General features: G+C 53.5%; 1 protein-coding gene and 1 pseudogene across 2 annotated transcripts; both read left to right on the top strand.

Moving 5' to 3' along the window:
• The first annotated feature begins 10132 nt into the window (after window positions 1-10132).
• Window positions 10133-13736, top strand: LOC120664787 (subtilisin-like protease SBT3.8). Of its 2 annotated transcripts, none has more exons than XM_039944128.1 (10): window positions 10133-10268; window positions 10385-10476; window positions 10659-10756; window positions 10932-11087; window positions 11217-11836; window positions 11924-12003; window positions 12111-12371; window positions 12463-12583; window positions 12670-12841; window positions 12936-13736. In XM_039944128.1, the coding sequence occupies exons 1-10, from the start codon at window positions 10173-10175 to the stop codon at window positions 13475-13477; spliced, it is 2238 nt and encodes a 745-aa protein (XP_039800062.1). In that variant the 5' UTR covers window positions 10133-10172; the 3' UTR covers window positions 13478-13736. The 2 variants fall into 2 exon arrangements, with proteins under 2 accessions (XP_039800062.1, XP_039800070.1); XM_039944136.1 differs by having other exon boundaries at window positions 12466-12583.
• A 6607-nt stretch (window positions 13737-20343) lies between these two features.
• On the top strand, window positions 20344-23876 carry LOC120664798 (annotated as a pseudogene).
• Window positions 23877-25396: the final 1520 nt, after the last annotated feature.

Here is a 25396-nt window from a genome sequence, read left to right on the forward strand (position 1 = left end):
GTATGTTCCAAGCGTTGGTGAGGACTTCGCTATTTTCGTTCGCCGGCTTGTACGTGCCGGGTTTGAGCACCTCGGCGATTATGTATGGCCCTTCCCATGGAGGTGAGAGCTTGTGGCGGCCCCTGTTGTCCTGTCGGAGCCTCAGCACTAAGTCCCCTTCGTTGAGGTCTCAGCGCCGGACCCTCTGCGCTTGATACCTTCGTAAGGACTGCTGGTAGCGCGCAGAGTGGAGGAGCGCCACGTCTCGAGCCTCGTCCACTTGGTCCAGCGAGTGTTCGCGAGCTCGCTGGTTTTGTTGCTCTTGGCATGCCTTGAGCCTTGGCGATCCGTATTCCAAGTCAGTGGGGGAGAATGGCCTCGGCGCCGTAGACGAGGAAGAACGGGGAAAAGCTTGTGGCTCTGCTTGGGGTCGTCCTCAGGCTCCAAATGACCGAGCATAGCTCCGTGAGCCACCTCCGGCCGAATTTGTTCAGCTTGTTGAAGATTCTCGGCTTCAGTCCCTAGAGGATCATGCCGTTGGCACGCTCCACTTGCCCGTTCGTCTGTGGGTGTGCCACAGCCGATAGTCCACACGTATGTGGAAACTGTCGCAGAACGCCAAGAACTTCTTGCCAGTCAACTGGGTGCCGTTGTCGTTGATGATCGAGTTCGGGACCCCGAACCTGAAGACGATGTTGGTGAAGAATAGAACTGCTTGCTCGGATTTGATCTTGCCGATGGGTCGAGCCTCGATCCACTTGGAGAATTTGTCGACCGCCACCAGCAAGTGGGTGAAGCCCCCGGGCGCCTTCTTCAGCGGACCGACGAGGTCCAATCCCCACATGGTGAACGGCCACGTGATGGGGATGGTCTGCAGAGCATGGGCCGGGAGGTGTGTTTTTCGAGCATAGAATTGGCAACCTTCGCAGGTCCGCACAACGTCGGTGGCGTCAGCGACCGCGGTGGGCCAGTAAAAGCCTTGCCGGAACGCGTTACCCACGACGGTGCGCGGCGCAGCGTGATGGCCGCAAACGCCGGTATGGATGTTGCGGATCAGCTCCTTGCCTTCGGGGGTGGGGATGCATCGTTGCAGGACACCCGAGGGACTGCGCTTGTGTAGCTCGTTGTCGATTAGGACGAAGGACTTGGCCCGCCTGGCGAGGCGCCGCGCCTGAGCACGGTTCGAGGGTAGGACCCCTCGAGTCATCCAGTCAAGGTACTGGACACGCCAGTCTCGCGAGGTGGGGGCCTCGTCGACTTCCATTGCTTCGGCCTCGTTCGCAGAGGTGGTCCCGAAGTCAATGTCCATGGGTTCGGCCTCGTCCGCCGAGGAGTTCTCGATGGAGGGCCCAGCGGACGAGGGGCCTGGCTCCGTCGGATCTTTGAACTCGACGGAGGGCTTGGTAATGTCGCGAGCGAAGATGTTCGGGGGGACGGTGGTCCGCCCCGACGCGATCTTGGCCAGTTCGTCGGCGTCCTCGTTGTACTTGCGTGGGACATGATTGAGCTCAAGGCCGTCGAATTTGTCTTCGAGGCGGCGCACTGCGCTGCAGTACGCCTCCATCTTCGGGTCGTGACAGCTAGACTCCTTCATTACTTGGTTACGACGACGAGTTGAGAGTCGCCGCGCGCGTCGAGGCGTTTGACGCCGAGCTCGATGGCGATGCGGAGGCCACTGAGAAGGGCCTCATACTCCGCCATGTTGTTAGAGGCGGGGAAATGCAAACGTTTCACGAACCGCATGTGTTCTCCGAGGGGTGAGATGAAGAGTAGGCCGGCTCCAGCGCCTGTTTTCATCACCGATCCGTCGAAGTACACTGTCCAGCATTCGCCCTGGATTTGCGGTGGAGGTAGCTGAGTGTCCGTCCACTCAGCCACGAAGTCGGCCCAGATTTGGGACTTGATCGCCTTGCGGGGGGCGTAGGTGAGTGTTTCTCCCATCAGCTCCACAGACCATTTGGCAATTCTACCCTCGGCTTCCCGGTTGCGGGCTATCTCTCCCAAGGGGAAAGACGAGACCACGGTGACGGGATGAGCCTCGAAGTAGTGGCGCAACTTGCGCCGAGCCAAAACCACTGCGTAGAGCAGCTTTTGAATCTGCGGATAGCGTGTCTTAGTTTCAGACAACACCTCGCTGATGTAGTACACCGGTCGTTGGACGGGCAAAGCATGATCCTCCTCTTGTCTTTCGACCACGATCACCGCGCTAACCACTTGGGTCGTCGCAGCTACGTACAGATAGAGGGGCTCGCCGTCCGTAGGTGGTGTTAGAATGGGGGCGCGAGTGAGCGACGCCTTCAGCCTTTCGAGGGCTTCTTGGGCTTCGGGGGTCCACGTGAAGCGCTCGGTTTTCCTCAAGAGTCAGTACAGGGGTAAGCCTTTCTCGCCGAGACGCGAGATGAAATGGCTAAGGGACGCAAGGCATCCCATAACCCTCTGTACCCCTTTAGGTCTCGGATCGGTCCCATCTGAGTGATGGCCGAGACTTTTTCAGGGTTGGGTTCGATGCCCCGCTGGGAGACAATGAAGCCCAAGAGCATGCCTCGAGGCACCCCGAACACGCACTTCTCGGGGTTGAGTTTCACCCCTTTGGCCCGTAGGCAATCGAACGCGATTTTGAGATCGGCAGCCAGGTCATCCGCCTTCCTGGATTTTACAACGATATCATCGACATATGCCTCTACGCTCCGCCCAAGATGGTCTCCGAAAATGTGGAGCATACACCGCTGGTATGTGGCTCCGGCGTTTCTAAGGCCAAAGGGCATCGTAACATAGCAGTACATGCCGAAGGGTGTGATAAAAGAAGTCGCGAGTTGGTCGGACTCTTTCATCTTGATTTGGTGGTAACCGGAATAGGCATCAAGAAAGGATAGGAGTTCACATCCCACAGTAGTATCTACAATCTGATCAATTCGTGGCAAAGGAAAGAGAACCTTCGGACATGTCTTATTTAAACTAGTGTAATCTACACACATCCTCCAGTTTCCACTCTTTTTCTTCACTAATACTGGATTAGCTAGCCACTCGGGATGGAATACCTCTTTGATGAATCCGGCCGCCAGAAGTTTCTGCAACTCCTCGCCGATCGCCCGGCGCTTGAGCTCGTCGAAGCGTCGTAGGCGCCGCTTCATCGGCTTGGAGTTGGGTCGGACATCAAGGGAGTGCTCGGCGACCTCCCTCGGTATGCCAGGCATGTCCGAGGGGCTCCACGCAAAGATGTCTGCATTGGCGCGGAGGAAATCGACGAGCACCACTTCCTATTTGCCGTCGAGGTTGGCGCTGATCCGCAACGCCTTGTCGTTGGGGTGACTTGGGTCGAGGGGCACCTTCTTGATACCCTCGGCGGGTTCGAAGCTCCCGGCGTGTCGGTGCATGGAGTCCAAGGCCTCGCTTGCCATTTTGTCGAGGGTGGCTGCGAGGGCCTTGTCCTCCGCTTGAGCTTCCGCGTGCTCAACGCACTCAACGTCGCACTCGTAGGCGTGCTCGAACGAAGAGTCGATGGTGATGACACCCTTTGGACCCGGCATCTTGAGCTTGAGGTAGGTGTAGTTGGGGACGACCATGAACTTGGCGTAGCAAGGACGACCTAGGATGGCATGGTAGGATCCTCGAAACCCCACCACCTCGAAAGTGAGTACCTCCTTGCGGAAGTTGGCTGCTGTGCCGAAGAACACAGGCAGATCGACCTGGCCGAGGGGTTGGACTCACTTCCCCGGCACGACGCCGTGGAATGGCGACTTGCTGGGGCGAAGCTTGTCCAGTCCGATCCCCATGAGCTCCAAGATGGGGGCATACATGATGTTGAGGCTGTTGCCTCCGTCCATGAGCACCTTGGAGAAGCGGGTGTTGCCGATGATGGGGTCGACAACGAGCGGATACCGTCCTGGATGCGGGACGTAGTCGGGGTGATCCTCGCGGCCAAAGGTGATGGTATCCTTCAACCAGTCGAGGTAGGATGGCGTGGCTTTGGTGACGGAAAAGACTTCGCGGCGCTAACGCTTGCGCTGCCGAGAAGTCATATTCGTCGTTGCTCCTCCAAAGATGAAGAAGGCGTTCTCCACTGGGGGGAACTCATCATCTCCACCTTTGTCGCCGGCATCCTTCTTCTTGTCTTCGTTGCGATGCGCGACGCGGTTGTAATATTTGTTGAGCATTTCGCATTGCTCAAGGGTATGATTGACCGGGCCCTTGTGGTAAGGGCACGGCTTCTTGAGCATGTCGTCGAATTGGCCACCTCCGCCTCAAGGGGGGCCTCGAGGTCCTTTGCGATCTGGGGCGGCGGCGAAGGCCTCCTCGGAGTCCTCTGCCTGCCCCGACCCATGCTGGTTCGGTGGGACCGGCTTCTTTACCTTCCTCCCCCGCTTCTGTTTCTTGGCGGGGGCGTTGGGATTGGCGTTGCTGCCCTCCGCGGGCGCATCGTCCTTGCTCTTGCTCGATTTGTCGTCGAAGATGGCACAAACGGCCTCCTCACCGGCGGCGTAGTTGGTGGCAGCGTCGAACAAATCATTGGTGTTGACGGGTCGGCTTCTCGCGAGCTCATGCACCAGGTTCCTGCAGGTCGTACCCTCGAGGAAAGCGTTGATGACCTCGATGTGGGTGACGCTGGGGAGCTCGGTGCACTGCTTTGAGAAGCATCGCACGTAGTCACGCAGGGACTCGTGGGGCTTCTGGCGACACCCTTTTAGGTCCCAGGAGTTCCCAGGGCGCACGTATGTGCCCTGGAAATTGCCCACGAAGATATGGACCAAGTCGGCCCAGTTGTGGATCTGATCCGCAGGCAGGTGCTCGAGCCACGTTCGTGTGGCGTCAGCAAGATGAAGAGGAAGGTTGCGGATGATGACCGCGTCCTCCGTCGCGCAGCCTAGCTGGCACGCTAGGCGGTAGTCATTGAGCCAGACTGCAGGATCAGTCTCGCCCGAGTATTTGACGAGGGTGTTGGGTTGTTGAAAGCACGGGGGAAAAGATGCAGTTCGAATCTCCCGGCTGAATACCCGGGTGCCTGGAGGCTCCGGGGACTCACCCCTATCGTGCTCGGGGTCGAAGCGTCCACCCCGTCGAGGGGTGTACCTCCTGCCATCGATGATGTTGCGGGCGACGCCGTCGCCAGCGTGCCCACGAGTGTCGCGGATTCACTCCCTTACGGGAACTCTCCCGATGTGCTCGTGCACCGAGGGCGCCTTCGCACTAGGAGCTACAGCTGCCTTGCCCTTCCCTACTGGGGGTGTGTGCACAGAAACCTCGCGGTCCTGATGCGCAGTCCCATCCGGTTGCTCAGGGGCTTTCGAGCATATACGAGACGTAGAACTCTCGGCCTGCTGCACGACAGCTTGCTCGATGAGCTACTGTGCCTCGCGGCGCAGGTTGCGGCCCGAAGGTGTCGATGGCTCGGGCATAGCTTGGAGTAGATAAGCCGCAGCGACGAGCTTCTCGCCGGCCGTCTTCAGCTCCGGAGATTTGTCGACATTGTCGTCGGCCAGGATGCGCTCCCGGACAACACGTCCCGCCGCCTGGGCGTGTGCACCACGCGCGGTACGTAGCTGCTCGAATGCGGCGCGCAGCTCCTGGGTTTGTTGACGCTGCTCGTCGAGCTTGGCTTGAAGCTCATTGAGCTGTGCCAGCTGAACTTGTCGCGCCGCCGAGCTTGACGAAGAAGGGGCTGCAAGCGGCACCACCCGTGGGTTTGCCTGCGCGTCCGCCCCGCCGTCCCCGTGGTTGCTCGGGGCGTTGTCGTTTTGCTCGTCCGCGAGGTCCGCCATGAAGCACTCTCGGGAAGGATCGAAATCCCCCTGGCAGGAGTCTTCGGAGCAGGTGAGGTAGTAAGCCGTCGCCAGCTGGAACGTGCGGAGAGCGTCGGGGTCGCGGACCCCGGAGTAGTCCTCGGCCTTCTCGGCTGTAAAGTTGTTCATGAAGAAGTCGACGTCGTCGGCGATCGAGCTCGCTGTCTCGGGGTAGGATTCGTCAGGACACGACGCGATGAGGCTGCGGATCGACAGAAGATGATGACCCGGTAGATCCTCATGCTCGATGAAGTTAGCGCTGGTTGATGAGGCGTGGGCGGCAGCGTTGCGCATCCCAAAGGGGAAGGGCGACGCCGAAGTCAAGCCCCCCTGGGAGGCACTAGTGCTGCAGCAGGTGACGATGTCGGCGCAGATGACGCCGAGGCACGTGATGACGAGGCGGTGGCCCCGCTAGTTGTGATGCTGAGCAGCGACATGCCAGCCTCGACCCACGTGGGGGAGTTGTGGCGTGCCGCGCGACGCCGCTCCGCCCGTGCCTGTCGCGAACGTTGGCCCGAGCGCCTGTTGCGCCAGGCTGGTGAAGTCTGGGTGACAGGGTTGCGTCCGGGCGAGAGGAGCTGCATGAGGTAACCGTTGCCGGTTGCTCTGAACTCGAGACTCCCGAACGAGATCACGCGTCCCGCTGGAAACGGATCCGAAACGCCCATGGGGTATGGGTTGGATCTGCCCGCCATCCCTGGAGATCAAATGGGAAAAAGAGAGAAAAATGTCACGCCGCGCCCCCTACCTGGCGCGCCAACTGTCGGTGTCCCGACCCAGGGGGCCCGGATCCCAACTAGTAAATGCGGCGTGCTTCCTCGTCCCAGATGATGATGCAAGTGGCAACACAGTAACGCACGGTTTATCCTGGTTCCGGCCACGGGGCCGTACGTCCAGCAAAGGGGGTGTGCGAGGGCACTGTATTATCTTGCAGCCGGAGTGCTTGTAGCAGGGGATACAAGCGAGGCGAGAGAGGGAGGGAAGCTCCCAAGTCTCTGCTAGAAGTGGAGTCGGCTGAGATGAGTGCTCAGTAGTGCTGAGAGTTCTCTGAGGGGGAAGCCAGAAAACCAGAGCTGAGCCCGCCCGGCTAAAGGAAGCCCACCTCCTCCTTTTATAGTCGCAAGGAGGGGTGGGGCACATGAGTGGGGGCATGGAAGTCGTCGTTTTCCCCTGAATCGCGGGGTACAGTGGTCGGATACTGTAGGAAGTACACTGTGGGAAGGCGGCGCACGTCGCAGTCGCCCTGGATATCGTCCTTGGTCCTGCGAAGATTGCGCCGGTCGCCCTGCCAACCTCTGCAGGCGGCGTGGTCGTCACCGGTGCATGGTCTTCCATATACGGCGCAGTGGCATTCGGTGGGCCCTGCGGATTAGGGTCCTGCATACACCAGCGGTAGCGGTGGTGGGACACGCGGTGCCCCCGGACCCTCTAGTCGGAGTGCGGGAGTGCACACTAGGAGGTCCGGGGGACTCCGTACGTGCGTGCCGTGCGCCCCTCCCTGAAGGACACGTGACATCTCCGAACCCCTTCCCCAGCGAGAGGCGGGTCCGGTTGGTCGGTGTCGGCAGAATAGTACTCGGGAGCAGTGCCGAGCCTGTCTTATCCTGCGTCGCAGGTCCCATAGTGTTGCTACAGCAATTGGGGCGGCGGAGCGGTGACCGAGGTCAGCGGATGGGACCCCGGTCACATCCACTGTGGGAGTGGCGGTCTTGGTGCCGTGGCGGAGTGGCTGGCCTTTAATGCTTTCGTACGGCGAGCGGTTGGGCGGCGGGGTTGTTTGTCCCTTGTGCCGAGAGACGGCCTCGAGCGAGGCGGAGATGAATCACCCGCTCGAGGGTAGATCCGCTACCCTCGAGCGAGGCGGAGATGTGTCGCGCGGTCGAGGGTCCCGAGTGCAGCCCTCGAGCGAGGCGGGGTTTTGTCCAGCGGGCCCTAGAGGGATGCGAATGGGCCGCACGCTGGACTTCTTTGAGTCCTTTCCTTTCTTCCGGATGGGAAGCAGGCCGTGGGCCTTCGTGGGCCTAGTCGCCTTAATAGGTGTTCATATTTAAAGCGATCTTAGCACCTTGATTAGGGTATCCCTAATCGTGGCACCCGACAATTAGAGAAGCAAACTGGCAGCTCTTGGGATAACATCGGCTGAAAGTTCCTAGCTGTTGACGATCAAAATTGGCAGACTGTGTAGACCGGTATGCACAAACTGGTCTGACTGGTCAAGGTGACTTTGTTAAAATGCAGATTTGACTTCACCATTGTGTAGCTCTCACACTACTACAAAATCTGATTAACCGAGACGCTTTAAAATGGGCTCGGAGGCGGGCAGAAAAAATAACCACCTCGGTTAATGGCCATAATTAAACGAGGCGGTCACTTTTTATTAGCCGAGGTGGTTATAGAAAACTGCCTCGCAAAATCTATTAACAGAGACGGTCATATTTAAAATGCTTGCCTCGGTTAATATTGATTAACTAAGGTGGTTGTTCTAACGCAAACGCCCCGCCTCGCAAAATCCATTAACCGAGACGGTCATATTTAAAATGCTTGCCTCGGTTAATATTGATTAACCGAGGTGGTTGTTCTAACGCAAACACCTCAGTTAATCGATTTACGGAGGCGGTCGACTTAAAGGCCCGCCTTGGAAAAGGCCAAGGCCCAACTAGCCCAGACTAGGCCCAATTAGTGTTTGCGGTATAAATATAGAAACTTAGGGTTTCTTCACTCATCTTTCTTCCTCTCCCTCTCCCTCTACAGCCGACTCGACACTCCTCCCTCAGCCCATGCGGCGCTCCTCCACCTCTCCTCCCTCGCCCTCTCCCTCTCCCTCCGACGTGGGTGCGAGAGGCGGATCGGCTGCGCGCGGTGCGAGGCGGACGCGGCGGTGCTTGGCGCGAGGCGGTGTGGCAGCGCAAGGCGGTGCGGCAGTGCTCAGACAGGAGCACGGCCTGCCGGCGCGGGCAGACCGGTGAGGCCGGATCCGGGGCCAAGCGGCCAGCGAGGCAGGGGGCACGGCTCCTCCGTGGCTGGCTCCTCCGCACGAGGTCCGGCGGCCGGATCCGGCCGGTGGCAGCGCAGGGAGGCCGGATCCGGCGGCCCCGGCAGCGGCGCCCCTCCCATCTCCCTGCTCCTCCCCTTCACCGGTGGCCGGCACAGGGCGGCCGGATTCGGCCTGTGGCGGCGCAGGGAGACCGGATCCGGCTGGTGGCCGGCACAGGGCGGTCGACCGAGGCGGAGGGCGGCGGATCTGGCCGAGGAGCGGCAGATTTGGCGACGGCCGGCTGGATCCCGGCGACGAGCGGCGAGCGGCGGCGACAGCCATGGATGGGCTCGGCGGGCCCATCCATTGGGTTTCTTTTTTTATTTTTCCTGTTCGATTAACGGAGGCGGGCAGTCCAACCGCCTCCGTAAATCACTGATTAACTGTGGCCTTCCATTGGAGGCGGTTGCCTTTGCCCGCTTCCGAAAATAAAAAACGCCCGCCTCGGAAAAGGATTGTGTAGTAGTGTCGTCGAGATGATCAAAATACATATATAGAACGTCTGATTTGGACTTCAGATGAAAGAGTTATGACTTCGGGAAGACTTGACCCGGACCCGGACCGGTCAGACCGGTTGGCTAGGGCGGTCAGACCGGTCCAGATAGCCCAGTCTGAGTTAGGAGTTGTATTTCGGCATGAAATTAATTAGGATTTGGACTTCTAATGGGGTAAGACCTTCCCTCCCTATAAATATAAAGAGTCATGGCCGATTGAGGGTATCCAATCGGTCAAAATACAATCTTTTATCTTTTTATCTTTTCTCTTTTGCCCTAGCTTTTCCAACCCTATGTGCTGTTCATCTCTCGTCTCCATGGCGTGAGGGGGTGCCCTAGCTAGCCTGCCGAGCCTAGAGCAATCCAGTGTGCGCTTGCCCTGACGGGGTCCCTCCCGGACGAGCGTTCATTGGATCTTCGTCGGGCTCCCCGGTTTTGGGCTCCCCGGCAAAACCGGTCTGACTGGCCTACCAAACCGGTCTGACCGGATCTCGTGGAGGCACTGCAATGAGCCCTCTACGAGTTGCATGTGACGTGCTCGTGTGACGGCATGTTTTAGCGTCAACACACTTTTTGACGACTCCGCTAGGGAACGAGAATCTGGCTATCATGGCCGATCCTTTAAACCGCTGGCTGATGCTTCGGTTATGGACTGTTTCTTCATTTGTTGGTGTGTCACTGTCAAGGATGAAAATTAAGGAACCACGGGTTAACGTGTCTTTCCCATAAAACAATATGTATTTGTTGCAAGGTAAGTGGAAAGGAACATCAGATAAGAATTCTCTGACTATTTCTAATTTGACCAGGAGAATACACAACCTTCATACATGTGTATAAATACCCTGCCCTAGTGGCACCAATCAACAACACACAGCACAGAGAACATATATGGGACTCTCTTCTTCATCACGTGGCCCTCTGGCCTCGGCACTACTGCTTTGCTTTTGCATGCTGCTTCTGGGAGTACATGGAGGATCTCGCAGGGTAAGCATGCCTATTAACGCGCTTCTTTCATCACTAGCTAGACAGAGAGAGATGATATGAGTAGCTTGAAGAGATGTTTCTGTAATCTAAATCCTATTCTGCTCCGGCATTTGCAGCTTTATATCGTCTACCTAGGAGATGTGAAACATGGACACCCGAATGATGTCATCGCTTCGCACCATGATCTACTCATCAACATTCTTGGAAGGTACGTAGCCTCTTTTCAGTTAGGCCGTGCTTGTTACTTGCTGATCTTTTTTAAGAGTAACTTTGAGAAGAACGATATGCAAACTGATCATGGTTCATCACCATTCCTCGATGATCAGTAGCAATAATGTTAGCCATCAAGAGATTAATTGTGTTTTCGTGTGTAAACTCTTAAACTTTCAGCAAGGAAGATTCTTTGGCCTCCATGGTTCACAACTACAAGCATGGCTTCTCAGGCTTCGCAGCAATGCTCACTGAAGAACAAGCTAAACAGCTCGCAGGTCAGGCCTTTCGCTCTTTCTGCTCGAACAACTGAACAAGCTAGACCTCGCCAGCTCGCTTAATTACTGCTCAGTTCACTGCTGATCGCTTTGTTCCGAAACCTTTGTAGTCGTGATCATCAGTAAATTAACTGCTAGCCGCGCCTGCTGTGTGGCTCTGTTAATAACTCTACAGAGTCTCCAGAAGTCATCAGTTTGGAACCAAGCAGAAGCTACACGGCGACAACCACACGAAGCTGGGACTTCCTTGGTCTGGGCTCCCAAATACCCAGCGACCTGCTCCGTGAAGGCAGATATGGAGAGGACATAATCATCGGCGTCGTCGACAGTGGTCCGTACCCAATCTTCTTGTACTTTACCAACGTGATCTCGTTCGGAAACGCATCTTTTCGCTCTTCTGGCGCCAAAATTCTTGTGCAAACAGTAACGTGCATCGTCCTTGGGCATTCACTTGCTTCAGGTATCTGGCCGGAGTCGAGAAGCTTCAGCGACGAAGGGTACGGGCCAGTGCCGTCCCGGTGGAGAGGCGTGTGCCAAGTCGGTCAGGGCTGGGACCTCAACAACTGCAGCCGCAAGATCATCGGCGCACGGTTCTACAGCGTCGGACAGGACGAGGAGAACCTCAAGATGGACTTCCTCTCGCCCCGCGACAAGGGCGGGCACGGCACGCACACAGCCTCCACCGCAGCAGGCTCTGTCGTGGATGGGGTCAGCTTCCACGGCCTCGGCGCGGGTGCCGCGCGTGGCGGGGCGCCCAGGGCTCGCATCGCTGTGTACAAATCCTTGTGGGGTCCCGGTAGTCGCGGCAGCACCATCGGCATTCTCGCGGCCATCGACGACGCGATACACGATGGGGTAGACGTGCTCTCGCTGTCCATCGGTGGCCCCGTTGACACAGACTCTTTCGGCGCACTGCACGCGGTTAAGAAGGGGATCACCGTCGTGTACTCAGCCGGGAACGACGGTCCGAGACCGCAGACCGTTGGGAATACTGTCCCGTGGGTCATCACCGTAGCCGCGAGTACGATTGACCGCTCGTTTCCAACCGTCATCACGCTGGGAAACAAGCAACAGATAGCGGTACGGAATACAAATGCTAGTTCTGCCTCGAATTAGTAAAATTATATTTACTGACTGATGTTGAGAGAAAATCTACCAATTTTTCAGGGACAATCTCTCTACTACCAAGACAAGAACTCAGCCAGGAGCAGTTTCAGAAACCTTACTACCACTGGAGTTGGAGTCTTGTACGTTAAGCCACTAATTTAACTTTTACCCTTCTCGAAGTTTTCCTACCGTGTTACACACATTATCTTGAAGCTGAGCAGAAGTTTTTTTCCCCTGTGAATACTAGCTGCACGGAGGAAGCTCTGAATGGTACGGATTTGAAAGGGCGGATTGCGTTATGCTTTCCAACACAGCCACAAATAGCCCCACGCTTGGAATTCGCTATCGCGTTGCGAAACGTCCTGAATGCCGGGGGCTCTGGTCTTGTTTTCGCTCAGTATACGACGGACATTCCTGAGGACACCGCTAATTGCGGAGGCATTGCCTGTGTCCTCGTGGACCTTGACACCGGGTACCAGATTCTAGAATACTACATGACATCCCCGAGGTACAACACTTCTGGATAAACTAAAAAATTACAAATTACAATGCGCACTTGGTGAAGTTCTAGTTCGTTAACGAGGTATGATTGTCTCAAGCAGCTCTGCTGTGGCAAAGATTGAACCAGCACGCAGCTTTACGAGTAAAGAGATATTGGCTCCCAAAGTGGCAGCATTCTCCTCCAGAGGTCCATCAATCTACAACGCTGATGTTATCAAGGTACCTGGTGTAAAGAGTTTACTACCATGCATTCTAGGCAGTTGGCATTATGAAGCCGTTTCACTTTGCTCTTGCTTCCTCAACAGCCTGACATAGCGGCACCTGGAGCCGGCATCTTAGCAGCAATGGGGGACTCCTATAAGTTTAAGTCGGGGACATCAATGGCTACTCCGCACGTATCTGGCATCGTCGCCCTGCTGAAAGCTCTACATCCACAATGGTCTCCTGCTGCACTGAAATCCGCCATCATCACCACAGGTAATCAACCATAACTTGCACAACTTCTAATTCTAAAGTCATGATTAAGGAATGTTACACTTGTCTTATCTCTGTTTCATTTTGCATGGCGAAGCATCTGTAACTGATGAACATGGCATGCCAATACTGGCTAATGGGTTGCCTCGAAAGATTGCCGACCCATTCGACTTTGGAGGTGGGCACATCAACCCTAACAGAGCAGCAGATCCTGGCCTGATCTATGACATCGATCCAAACGATTACAACAACATCATCGGTTGCATCATCAAAAGATCCGCAAGTTGCAACACAACAGTGGTGCCAGGGCATCTCTTGAACCTGCCATCCATCTCGGTTCCAGATCTGAGGTACCCAGTTACTGTATCAAGAACCGTCACAAATGTCGGTGAGGTCGATGCAGTCTACCACATCGCAATCGAGAGCCCGGTTGGAGTCAAGATGGAAGTTGAGCCGTCTGTTCTTGTGTTCAATGCTGCAATCAAAGTTCAAACATTTAAGGTCAAGTTATCACCGATGTGGATGTTTCAAGGGGACTATACGTTTGGCAGCCTGACTTGGTATAATGACCAGAGGACGGTGCGGATTCCGGTTGCTGCTCGGATCACGATTCATGATTTCTTTGCAGATGTTGCTTAAGAAAGGTGAAATATGCAAGTAGCATATCTTATCTTCATGTGCTTTTGCTTTTTGAAGGGTATATCCCACGGTGTTCCTTGCACTGCCCAGCAATAAAAATAAGACATGCCAAGTTCCACTATGGCTTTACATGGATATATATTTCTTTTCCCCTTACCAAATAGGCTGCACTACTGAGCTGGCTAAAGCAGTATTGTAAAACAACCTTATAGTCACGTCAAAATCCAGCTGGAAAATATTAATGTGTTTTAATAGAAAATATTGATTGTTTGTTATACAGCTACATTTGCTCCAATTGAAGCCGTATCAGATAAAGCGATCCTAGCAAAAAAAATCGCAAAATAAGCTCCCCATATGAAGTCATTAGAAAAAACAAGTTTCCGCCCACGCCCAGGCAGTCGGATTGAGCCAGGGCCAATCAAGCCATCTACCGCTCCCATCTCAACCCCAGCACCTACAGGATCGGAGAACATACCGATGCAGCAATCGTCCTCAGAGAAGCCCCGAGTTCCGCTTAGCTTCGAGCGAGACCATGACAGGCGGATCGACAACGCGATAACTAAAATAAAAAAAAATGATCGCGAGATGGGATCTATCATTAAATTCAGAAATCCGAGCTCAGGAACACGAAACTAACCGGTGGAGAAGAGGGAGGGGGCAGAAGGTTACATCGATTGGTGGTGCCAGGCGCGGACGGGACAGCGACCCGAGGTGAGCGTCGGCGGCGAACTGAAGGCAGGCGATCGGGTTGGAGAGGAGAGGCAGGGCGTTGTGCCAATTTGAATCCTATCTCGGGCCAATACTAATTTCTGATTACCAGATTCTTAGGCCCACTAACAGTATGGGCTCATTCCTTTATGAAACTAGTATGTTGTTGGGCTTTTACGGCCCAGCTAGACATGTGATGTAGATCCATTTGCAGAAAATTTAGTTTTTGGTCGTAATCAGAAGGAGCAGGTAGCCTGCCACCGATATAACAAAAACAAAAAAAATAGGTATTTATCGCTTGCCCGTTTCCTTCAGTTAGTAGCTGAGGAGCGAACGAGGCATGAGAGTTGAAGAACTATGGCATCACTATTGTATTGCCAGGGCAACATCGCGCCGATAACATTCCAAGATAAGATAAAGAAAATTTTAGATTTCTCAACAAAGTTCTGACAAAAATCAATCAAATGAAAATTTAATTCCTCTGCTGACCTAGGGAACATTGACACCTACAAATGGGCCCTGCAGTGCACCATTGCGAGTAGGTGAGAACACAGATAGAAGCACATTCTTCTCACCACCGGCGATTGACTCTGCTGCTGCTCTGCTTTTGCACGCTGCTAGTCCAAGCGCACGAATCGTGGTAAAATTGAATTATCCTGTTTTGTTCTCTCAATTTCAAGGTGATTGAATTGAATTATCCCAAAGATGTTTTTTGAGGATCCATCTGCCTTCCCGTAGCTGTACATTTCTTTCTATTTCTTTTTCTATATGTGAATTCTCCGAAGGTCGGCGTCCGGCCAGGCCGTCCACGCCGTCGTAAATAATTTTCACCGTCCGTTCAATGATTTACAGCGCATATTGCCTGCATGCTAGCTTGCTGTGGTAAAAAAAAATATCCCCCCATTCGATCTCTCAGGAAGGATCCCGTGGCGCCAGTTCCTTTCCTATCGATGGAAGAAAAAAAGAATCACGCCTCGCTCCGCAATCGCTCGCGCACTTCTGCCTCCCCCCCACGGCGCATCAGAGGAACCGCGACGTGCGGGACTCCGTGGTGGCGCCGTAATCGCTGCTGTGCGTGAGGGCCCGCGCTCTGCTGCCGCTGTCTGCGCGCGCGGGCGGCAGGCCTGCGTCCAGCTACCGCCGCCGGCAACGGTGACTCAGTCACGACCAAGGGAGTTACCTGTTCCTATAGCATAGTTCAAACCATGTAATGGGCTATCTGTATCTGGGCTTGGCCCGTTCATTGTACCTGGGGTTGGCCCGTCGTGTAGCATGAGAACTCTGCCGATCAGGAGATATAACCCCGGCACCTGTAAACGGTTGGGGGCCATGATTTGGGGAAATAACAAACTCTGTTAGCCTATCTGTTCTTCTGTCTTGTTCATTTCCTTACTTGTTCTTGCTCTTCCCCGTCTCAAGTCCGTGACAATTGGTATCAAATTCATCGATCCCCGGCCGCCGCCCCCAGTATCCGCCGCTGACGCGTGTTCCCTGACCCGTGTGGCTACCACGGCACGCAGGGTCCGCTTCGCCGCCGTCTTTTCCAATGCCGGCGTCCACGCCCCACTCCCGACTCCCCATCGGCTGTGGCCACCACAGATCGTCGGTTAGCCATCCCGGCGCCGCCGACCATAAATCCCCGCGCCGCCTAGGTTTTAGTTGGGAACCCGCAGATCGAGCACCTGCGCCGCGCCCCGCTCGACCTGGCGCCGCGAAACCTACCAAGTTCGAAGCCCAGGTCACCACCGCCATGGAAGACCATGCCAAGAAGTTCGACAGCCTCGAGTTGTTGATGACCCAAGCGCTGGATAAGCTATCCGGGCTGGAGGCATGGCGGACTTCGGCGGAGGCGGCCATCGACAAGTTCCTGGCATAGTCGGAGCGATTCGCGACTCGACTTCACCGTCTCGAGGTCGCGCCCCCACCGCCACCACCCCCGCCGCCGAGTTCGCGACCAACCACGGCTCCGAGTTCGAGATGGACGAATCCGTTCGATCTCAACCTGGCTCCGAATCCGGGGACGCGCCCATCTGCGTCAACCGGGGAGCGGCCCAGCGGGCACCATGAGGAACACCAGCACCGGGATGTTGGCGGCGGGATCTTGGGTTCCCAGCCGCCGTGCCCGGTCACGGGTATGTACCCCCAGCCCTTTCCCCAGAATGATTTCGCACGCCATACTCCCCTCCCCAAACTCGAGTTCCCTAAATTCAATGGTGATAATCCTCAGCTTTGGCGTGATCGCTGTGAAATGTTTTTCGAGGTCTACTCCGTGGGGGATCATCTAAAGACCAGATTCACGGCGCTGAATTTCACAGGCGCAGCAGCTTCTTGGCTCCAGACAGCTGAACATCATGGGCGCGAACTGGATTGGGCAAGATTCTGTCAAGCAGTCTTTGACCGGTTTGATCGTGATCAGTACCAGATTCAGCTGCGTTAGTTGGATATGCTACGACAGACCGGCTCGGTTGCAGAGTACCTGGAGCGGTTTGAGCAGCTTTCCCACGGTATTCTGCTCTACAACCCATCCTATGATGACACATACTTCGTCGTTCGATTTTTGGGAGGGCTGAAGGAAGAGATCAGGATTGCCATCTCACTTCACCAGCCGAAGGATGTTCAGTCTGCTAGCACTCTGGCTATGCTACAAGAGGAAGAGCTTGACCATGGCAGAAGGAAGGGATTTACTCGTAGTGACCAGCACGACTCTGGCAAATTCACCCCCAAATCAGGTTCTGTTGAAAAAGGAAGAAATCAGACCACAAGAGAGGACACTGGAAAGGATGACAAGCTGTCTGCACTGATTGCCAACAGGAAGAAACTGGATTTATGTTTCAAATGTGGCGACAAGTGGTCTCACAACCACAAGTGCCCACAACATGTTCCACTGCACATGTTGGAAGAGATTCTCGATGCAATTGAGCCAATAGATGACTGTACTGATGAGGATTCAGAGTCTACCCTCTATTCAGAATCACCTTTGTTGGCCATCTCTGATAAACCTGACACCAAGCAGGTCACAAGAAGAACTATGAAGCTTCTGGGCTCAATTGGCAAGCAACAAGTATTGATACTTGTCGACTCGGGCAGCATAGGCACCTTTGTCAGCTCTGCATTGGTACAGAAGTTGCAATTGCAGACTGAACAATGCCCTGAGTCAAGTTACAAGTCAGCTAGTGGAGGTACTATGATCTGCAACAGTCTTGTTCCTCAACTGCCTTGGCTTGTGCAGGGACACACCTTCCTGTCAGATGCAAAGATATTGGATCTCCAGTGTTATGATATGATACTAGGAGAAGATTGGCTTGAAAGTTGCAGTCCAATGTGGATCCACTGGGGTAGGAAGATTATGAGATTCAATCATAAAGGCATAAGGATCACTCTCAAGGGAGTTACTGATGACACCTCCAGATGCCCAGCTGTCTCCTCCACTAAGTTACAAGGACTCCTCAAACATGGTGCTGTTGCTTTTTGCCTACAACTAGTCCACACAGAACCAGACAACATTCCTATGCTGGATGATCATATTTGCTCTATGGATACTACTGAAGCAGCTATACCACAGCCCATACAACAGCTAATTGATGCTAATGCTGATCTCTTTGCTGAGCCATCTAGCCTACCACCAAGAAGAGATGCTGACCACCACATTCCACTGCTGCCTGGAGCCCAACCAGTCAATGTGAGGCCATATAGATACTCCCATGCTCAAAAGACTGAAATTGAGAACCAAGTAAAAGAAATGCTTCAGAATGGCATAATTAGAGTCAGCTCCAGTCCCTTTGCCTCTCCCGTGCTGTTGGTAAAAAAGAAAGATGGCACATGGCGATTTTGCGTGGATTATAGACATCTTAATGCCATCACGGTGAAGAACAAGCAACCCCTACCCATTGTGGATGAGTTACTTGATGAGTTAGCTGGTGCTGTGTGGTTTACCAAGATGGATTTTCGCTCAGGATATCACCAAATATGTGTAGCTCTTGGGGATGAGCACAAAACAGCCTTCAGGACACATCATGGGCTCTATGAGTTTCTTGTCATGCCCTTTGAATTGACTAATGCCCCTGCATCATTCCAGAGCTTAATGAACACAATATTTGCACCATTGATGAGACAGGGTGTCCTTGTGTTCATGGATGACATTCTGGTATACAGCAAGACACTTGATCAGCATATCCAGCACCTCAAACAAGTATTCCAAATCATTAGAGATAATCAATTTCTCATCAAGAAATCTAAGTGTGCTTTTGCTCAGCAGAAAATTGAATATCTTGGACATGTCATATCCAGTCAGGGTGTCTCAACTGAACCCTCTAAAATTCTGGCAGTTCAACAGTGGCCTACTCCCACAAATCTAAAACAACTAAGAGGATTTCTGGGTCTCACAGGGTATTATAGGAAGTTCATCAAGAATTATGGCATGTTGAGTAGACAACTAACCCTATTGCTCAAGAAAGGAACTCCTTTTGCCTGGACACCAACCACAGAAGAAGCCTTTCAACTGTTGAAACAGGCCATGATGCAAGCTCCTGTCCTGGCTCTGCCTGACTTCCACAAGCCCTTTGTGCTTGAAACTGTTGCTAGTGATTCTAGTTTTGGAGCTGTATTGATGCAAGAAGGACACCCTATAGCCTATTTAAGCAAACCATTGAGTGGCAGGAATCAGGGATTATCAACTTATGAGAAAGAGTTCATGGATATATTGCTTGCAGTGGATAAATGGAGGTGCTATTTGCAACATAACTAGTTTTCCATCAGAACTGACCACAAAAGCTTGTTATTCCTAACTGAGCAAAAGGCCACAACCAAGCTACAACATAAGGCAGTATTGAAGCTAATGGACCTGTCTTTTACCATCACCTACAAGAAAGGAATTACCTATGCTGCTGCTGATGCACTATCCAGGTGTGCTACAACTGAACCTATCTGTGCTATTTTTGAAACCACCCCAGTGTGGATGGATAGATTGGTTGCAGGGTACCAAGATGATCCTCAGGCCACTCAATTACTCCAACAATTGGTGCTGTCCAATGGAACCAGCAAGGACTACTCCCTGCAGAATGGAGTGATCAGATATAAGGGCAGGATTTGGGTTGGAAACAATAAGGTAGCCCAGCGGCACATTATGCAAGCTATGCACAACAGTGAAATTGGTGGACACTCTGGTATTCATGTCACCTACTCCAGAATCAAATAACTATTTGCTTGGCCAAAAATGAAACAAGACATTCAGGATTATGTCAAATCTTGCTCAATCTGCCAACAAGCAAAGGTTGAACATGTCAAGCTACCTGGACTTCTGGACCCACTGCTTGTTCCTTCACAGCCATGGACAGTTGTTAGCCTGGATTTCATTGAAGGACTTCTTCAATCCAACAGGTATAACACTATACTGGTGGTAGTGGACAAGTTTACTAAATATGGTCATTTCATCCCTCTGGCACACCCTTATACTGCCCTGCAAGTTGCTCAGTTATACTTGGCCAATATATATAAGCTCCATGGTATGCCACAGACAATCATCTCTGACAGGGATCGAATTTTCACAAGAAAAGTATGGCAGGAGCTTTTCAAGCTAACAGATACACAGTTGGCTATGAGTTCATCCTATCATCCTCAATCAGACGGTCAAACTGAGCGTCTAAACCAATGCTTGGAAACATTCTTAAGATGCACAGTTAATGCCTGTCCCAAACAGTGGAGCCAGTGGTTGTCAATTGCTGAATTTTGGTACAACACATCATACCATTCTGCCCTCGGCCGATCTCCTTTTGAAGTGCTGTATGGACATCCCCCAAGGCATTTTGGCATCACCAACCTCCAAATGTGCTCGGTGCCGGATCTGGAAGCTTGGCTGCAAGAAAGGGAGCTCCTGTCCAGACTAATTAACCAGCAACTATTGAGGGCCCAGCAACGCATGAAACATCAGGCTGATAAACACCGATCAGAACGCATCTTCTCAGTAGGTGATCGGGTATACCTTAAGCTGCAACCCTACATTCAGACATCTATAGCAAACCGTAGCAACCAGAAACTGGCCTTCAGATTCTTCGGTCCTTTCACTGTGCTCCAGCGAATTGGAAATGTTGCTTACATGTTAGATCTCCCACCAGACGCCAAGATCCACCCAGTGGTCCATGTGTCTCAGCTCAAGCTGCATATTCCTCCAACTGCCGTGGCCAGTGCTGACCAGACAGCAATCACTACCGACCCAATGCAGTTGCTCACACCAGAGAAGATATTGGACTTCAGGATGGTACAACGGGGAGCCTCCACCATCAAGCAACTCCTGGTACAGTGGACACTCCTACCTCCAGAATTGGCAACTTGGGAAGAAGAAAGTGATTTGGCTCGTCGCTTTCCGGACTTACCAGCTTGAGGACAAGCTGGATTTCAACCCGGGGGGAGTGTCACGACCAAGGGAGTTACCTGTTCCTATAGCATAGTTCAAACCATGTAATGGGCTATCTGTATCTGGGCTTGGCCCGTTCATTGTACCTGGGCTTGGCCCGTCGTGTAGCATGAGAACTCTGCCGATCGGGAGATATAACCCCGGCACCTGTAAACGGTTGGGGGACATGATTTGGGGAAATAACAAACTCTGTTAGCCTATCTGTTCTTCTGTCTTGCTCATTTCCTTGCTTGTTGTTCTTGCTCTTCCCCGTCTCAAGTCCGTGACGTGCGGGACTCCGTGGTGGCGCCGTAATCGCTGCTGTGCGTGAGGGCCAGCGCTCTGCTGCCGCTGTCTGCGCGCGCGGGCGGCGGGCCTGCGTCCAGCTACCGCCGCCGGCAACGGTGACTCCTGTCCAACGGGGCATCAAGCAGGGACGGGTCGTCAGCGAGCGCCGAGCGGCTGCGGCCGATGGTGGTGCCGCTATCGCCGCCAGTACGCGAGGGCCGGCGCTCCGCCACTGCCGGTGCCGGCATGCGAGGCACCGCTCTGCTACCCTGCCCTCCCACCGTACCGGGCCTCATCAGGTGCTTTCTCCCACACATTTATTGCTCGCCGCCCCCGCCTACTCACGTCCTTCCTGCAATCCTGCGACCTCGCTCCCAGTGATTGTTCTGATTTGTTTCTCGGGCATGCCGGCGGTCAATGGTTGTCGCTGTGCGCATTGCGCAACGCTCATAGGTTCTCCCGGCCATGAGTGCATGTACAAGACGAGTTATACAGTGAGTGCGGAGGTGATGCCCACCAGCGCTCTCCTTGATCCCACAGTTGCGTTGCTCTTTGCTGGGTTGGTGCCACCGTGCCAGGCTGTCGAGCAGCGCTCCTCAACATTCAAATGCACGCACCATGGCTGCAGCTCGCAAGGTGTTCGGTAGAGTGCTCACAAGGAGGCTTAGGAGACCAATGTGTTAGAGGATGGTGGATGGGGGCTGTTTGGTCTGACCGTTGTTGTCTAACCACGTCAAGAGCACGCTTGCTCCTCCTCCAGATCAGATTGTTTTCCCCCTCCACCTTCATTGATTGATTTAGTCTCACAATGGCCTGAGTACGTCCCATATGTATGTTTGTAATATTACTATATTAGCTATGAACACGTGTCCAGTTTCTTACCTTTTTAATATAGGGTTAATTGGATCTGTGCCATTATAACTTTACCGTATTCGAAGCGCGCCATTACTTCTCGAGAAACTATGCCAGTGCTATTACAATTTCACACTTGTTCGAAACATGCCATTCCGTACCGTTTCGATGTGTTTATGAAAAACTTTGAACCAAAATGCCCTCGTCTTCAACCTTTGCGCTATCGCTCGTGCCCGTGCACATACTACCCGGGTCCTCGCCGAGAGGGCTCGTGCTCGCGTGCGCCGGCCTCCTCCACCGAGGCGACGTCGATGGCGCCCGGCACGTGGCAGTCGAGGTCCTGTCCACCGCCGACCCGCGGGGCGACGCGGCCGACCGCCTCGCGCACCACTTCGCCTGCGCGCTCGCCCGCCGCATGGACGGCGATGACAGGGCCGGCTAGGAGGTCGTCGCCGCACCCGCGGGCGGAGCGGCTTCTTCTTCTTCGGCGCCCGGGGCGCCGTCGGCGACGGCGTACCTGGCGTACAACCAGATCGCGCGGCGCCTGCACATCGTCGACCTCGACGCCGCGCACGGCGTGCAGTGGCCGCCGCTTCTGCAGGCCATCGCCGACCGCGCGGACCCTGATCTCGGCCCGCTCGAGGTCCGGATCACGGGCGCCGGTCCCGACCGCGACGTGCTCCTGCGCACCGGCGATCGTTTCTGTGCCTTCGCCGGCTCCCTCAACCTCCCATTCCGCTTCCACCCTCTCCTCCTCCCCTGCACCACGCAGCTCGCCGACGCCCCAGCCATGGAGCTGGAGCTGCACCCGGAAGAGACACTAGCCGTCAACTGCGTGCTGTTCTTGCACAAGCTTGGCAGCGACCTTGCGGTTGCGGCGTTCTTGAATTGGGTCAAATCCATGAACCCCTCCGTGGTGACCCTCGCCGAGAGGGAAGTGAGCATCGGCAGCGACTGCCCGGAGGACGACCTACACCGGCGGGTGGCCGCGGCGGTGGACTACTACTCGGCGGTGTTCGATGCCTTGGAGGCGACGGCGCCGCCGGGCTGTGCTAACCGTCTCGCGGTCGAGCAGGAGGTCCTTGGCTAGGAGATCGACGCGGTGGTGGCGCCTGGAGGACACGGGGGCCGGCGAGCCCGAGGGTTCGAGTCCTGGGCCACCACCGCTCGCGCTGCCGGCCACTCGCTGCGGCCGCTGAGCGCGTTCGCGGTGTCGCGGGCACGGCTGCTGCTGCGGCTGCACAGGCACTGCGGCCCCCGCGCTCGCCCGAGCGCCGCCGCGCGCTGCCGGGAGGGAAGAAGGGGAGGGGAGGGGGCGGCGCTGTAGGGAGAGGAGGGGGCGTACCGGATAGGGGAGAGATGGGATAGGGGTGGGAGGTTGAAGACGACGGCATTTTGGTCCAAAGTTTTTCATAAATACATCGAAATGGTTCGGAATGGCATGTTTCGAACAAGTGTGAAATTGTAATGGCACTAGCATAGTTTCTCGCGAAGTAATATCGCGCTTCAAATATGGTAAAGTTATAATGGCACAGATCCAATTAACCCTTTAATATATGTTTGTTCAGTAGTTCATAGAGGCAGACAATTCAATTTCTAATGATTATATCATTTTCTATTATATATATATATATATATACACACACACCTGCAATTCATGCTCGCTACTTCCACTGATACAATAGGACCCCCAAATCTGTGATACTAATAAGACAAACAATGTCTGAGCAAAATGGAGGAGATCAACTTGCTCTTTCATGGCCTGAAAATTGGTCCATGAAGTTTCCGCAATGGTTGGTAAAGCAATTTTGAAAAGTAAATGTAGCTTTTTCATGGTTTAGTGAATAAATTTACCTGGACATTTGGCCTCATTATATCCATGTGCAAGCTGCAGAAATTTCAGTTCGGAATTCAACTTAACACCATATGCTAAATTGAGACTTTGCAGAGTCATAAAAAATCAAGGTATTCCAAGCCTTCTCTTTATACATGTGAATGCTTCTTAGTATATTCTTATTGGAGAACTGTGTTTATTAACTATTATGCAAAAATGCTTTATAGGTTATGGGCACAAGTTTCGCAGTGGCGACAAGATCGGTCGAATCAAGCTATATATGTGTGTGGCATACTTTCAAGGATATATATTTGCTGTCCATCTCCTTTTAGTAGCTCCATTGGCTAAATACAAGGTGATCTTACATTCTATGCCCGGTTGACACTGCCAGAAAAAGAGCTATTAGTACCGGGCGGCAGGCGCCCTTAGTACCGGCTGCAGCAGCCGGTACCAGCTGGCCGGTACTAAATAGACATCCATTTAGTACCGGTCGCAACGTCCGGTACTAAAAGGACTATTTAGTACCGGTTGGTAACATCGACCGGTATTAAATGGTTTTGAGCCCAAAAATTAAAGAAAAAAATATGGAGCAGCTAGGAGGCCCCCGCACGCACACACGCATTGGAATATGCGCGTGTCACAAGTCACGCAAATTTCACGCGTAATATGCGCGTGCGCGATCCGTGGGAATCGAACTCACGACCTCCGACCTCGCGCAAGCCTTCCTTACCATCCCACCTATGCATCACTTGTGACTGGATGTGAGATGCATTCCTTTTAAAGTAACCCCTAGAGGACCATTTAGTACCGGGCCAAGCCACCGGCCGGTACTAAATGTCGCATTTTAGTACAGGTCAGTGTTACCGGCCGGTACACCATTTTAGTACCGGCCGGTAACACTGACCGGTACTAAAATGCGACATTTAGTACCGGCCGGTGGCTTGGTCCGGTACTAAAATGGTTCTGGGAGCTTCCAAATTTGGACCCGGTACTAAAATGGCATCGAGGCAACTTTAGTACCAGACCAAAGCATGACCGGTACTAACGGCCAGGGACGAATGAACCATTTTCTGGTAGTGTGTTTAGCTTCTAATTAAATAGAAAGGCAAAAAGAACATATTTTGAGAAAGTTTTATTTTTGCTTCTTCACAGCAAGCACCTGGCGGTGGTGACATTCGTTGATTGCCAGGTGCCAACCAATATAATCAATTACCATTTTTCTGTAATTCTTTCCGTAAGCATGATGGTATATTAATCTCCATGAAAATACATACTGTGTCATAAACTTACATTTCCTGTAAACTAAATTAAATTTGATATCCTGTACTATCTTTGCTTAACTATACTATACTCTTTAAACACCTTCGCTTCAACTGAATTTAGACACATGCAAATAAATATATATTTCCAAACAGAATCAAAGGAAAATTTTACGAGCGCGCCTCTGCGCGCACTGCACTCGTAAATATGAAAGCCCCGAAGGTCTCCGGCCAGGGAATAGATCCACGTCGGCCGAATTATCTGCACCGTTGCTTACAAAATTAACGGTGACGAATCGCTTCTGAGCAGATGTCCTCGTGGTAAAAAATATCTCCGCATGTTAACTGTAGCGCTGCCTTACATGTTTACTTTCTGCTGGTTGGAAGGTTCCGTGGCTCCAGCTGTGCGACCCTGTTGGTTCTCCACCTTCCTCAGCAGCGGGAATCTCCTTATCGGGTTTCTTAAAGACAGGTTGCTCCTCCTTGCTCGAGAGCGATTCACGCTGCGGTAGATTCCTTTTCCTGCCACGGGAGCGATTCACGCTACGGCCTCCGAGCGGACTAGCAGGTCGTGTTGCAGCATGTCAAAA

This window comes from Panicum virgatum, chromosome 2K (assembly GCF_016808335.1).
Source record: "Panicum virgatum strain AP13 chromosome 2K, P.virgatum_v5, whole genome shotgun sequence".
Classification (NCBI taxonomy): Eukaryota; Viridiplantae; Streptophyta; class Magnoliopsida; order Poales; family Poaceae; genus Panicum; species Panicum virgatum.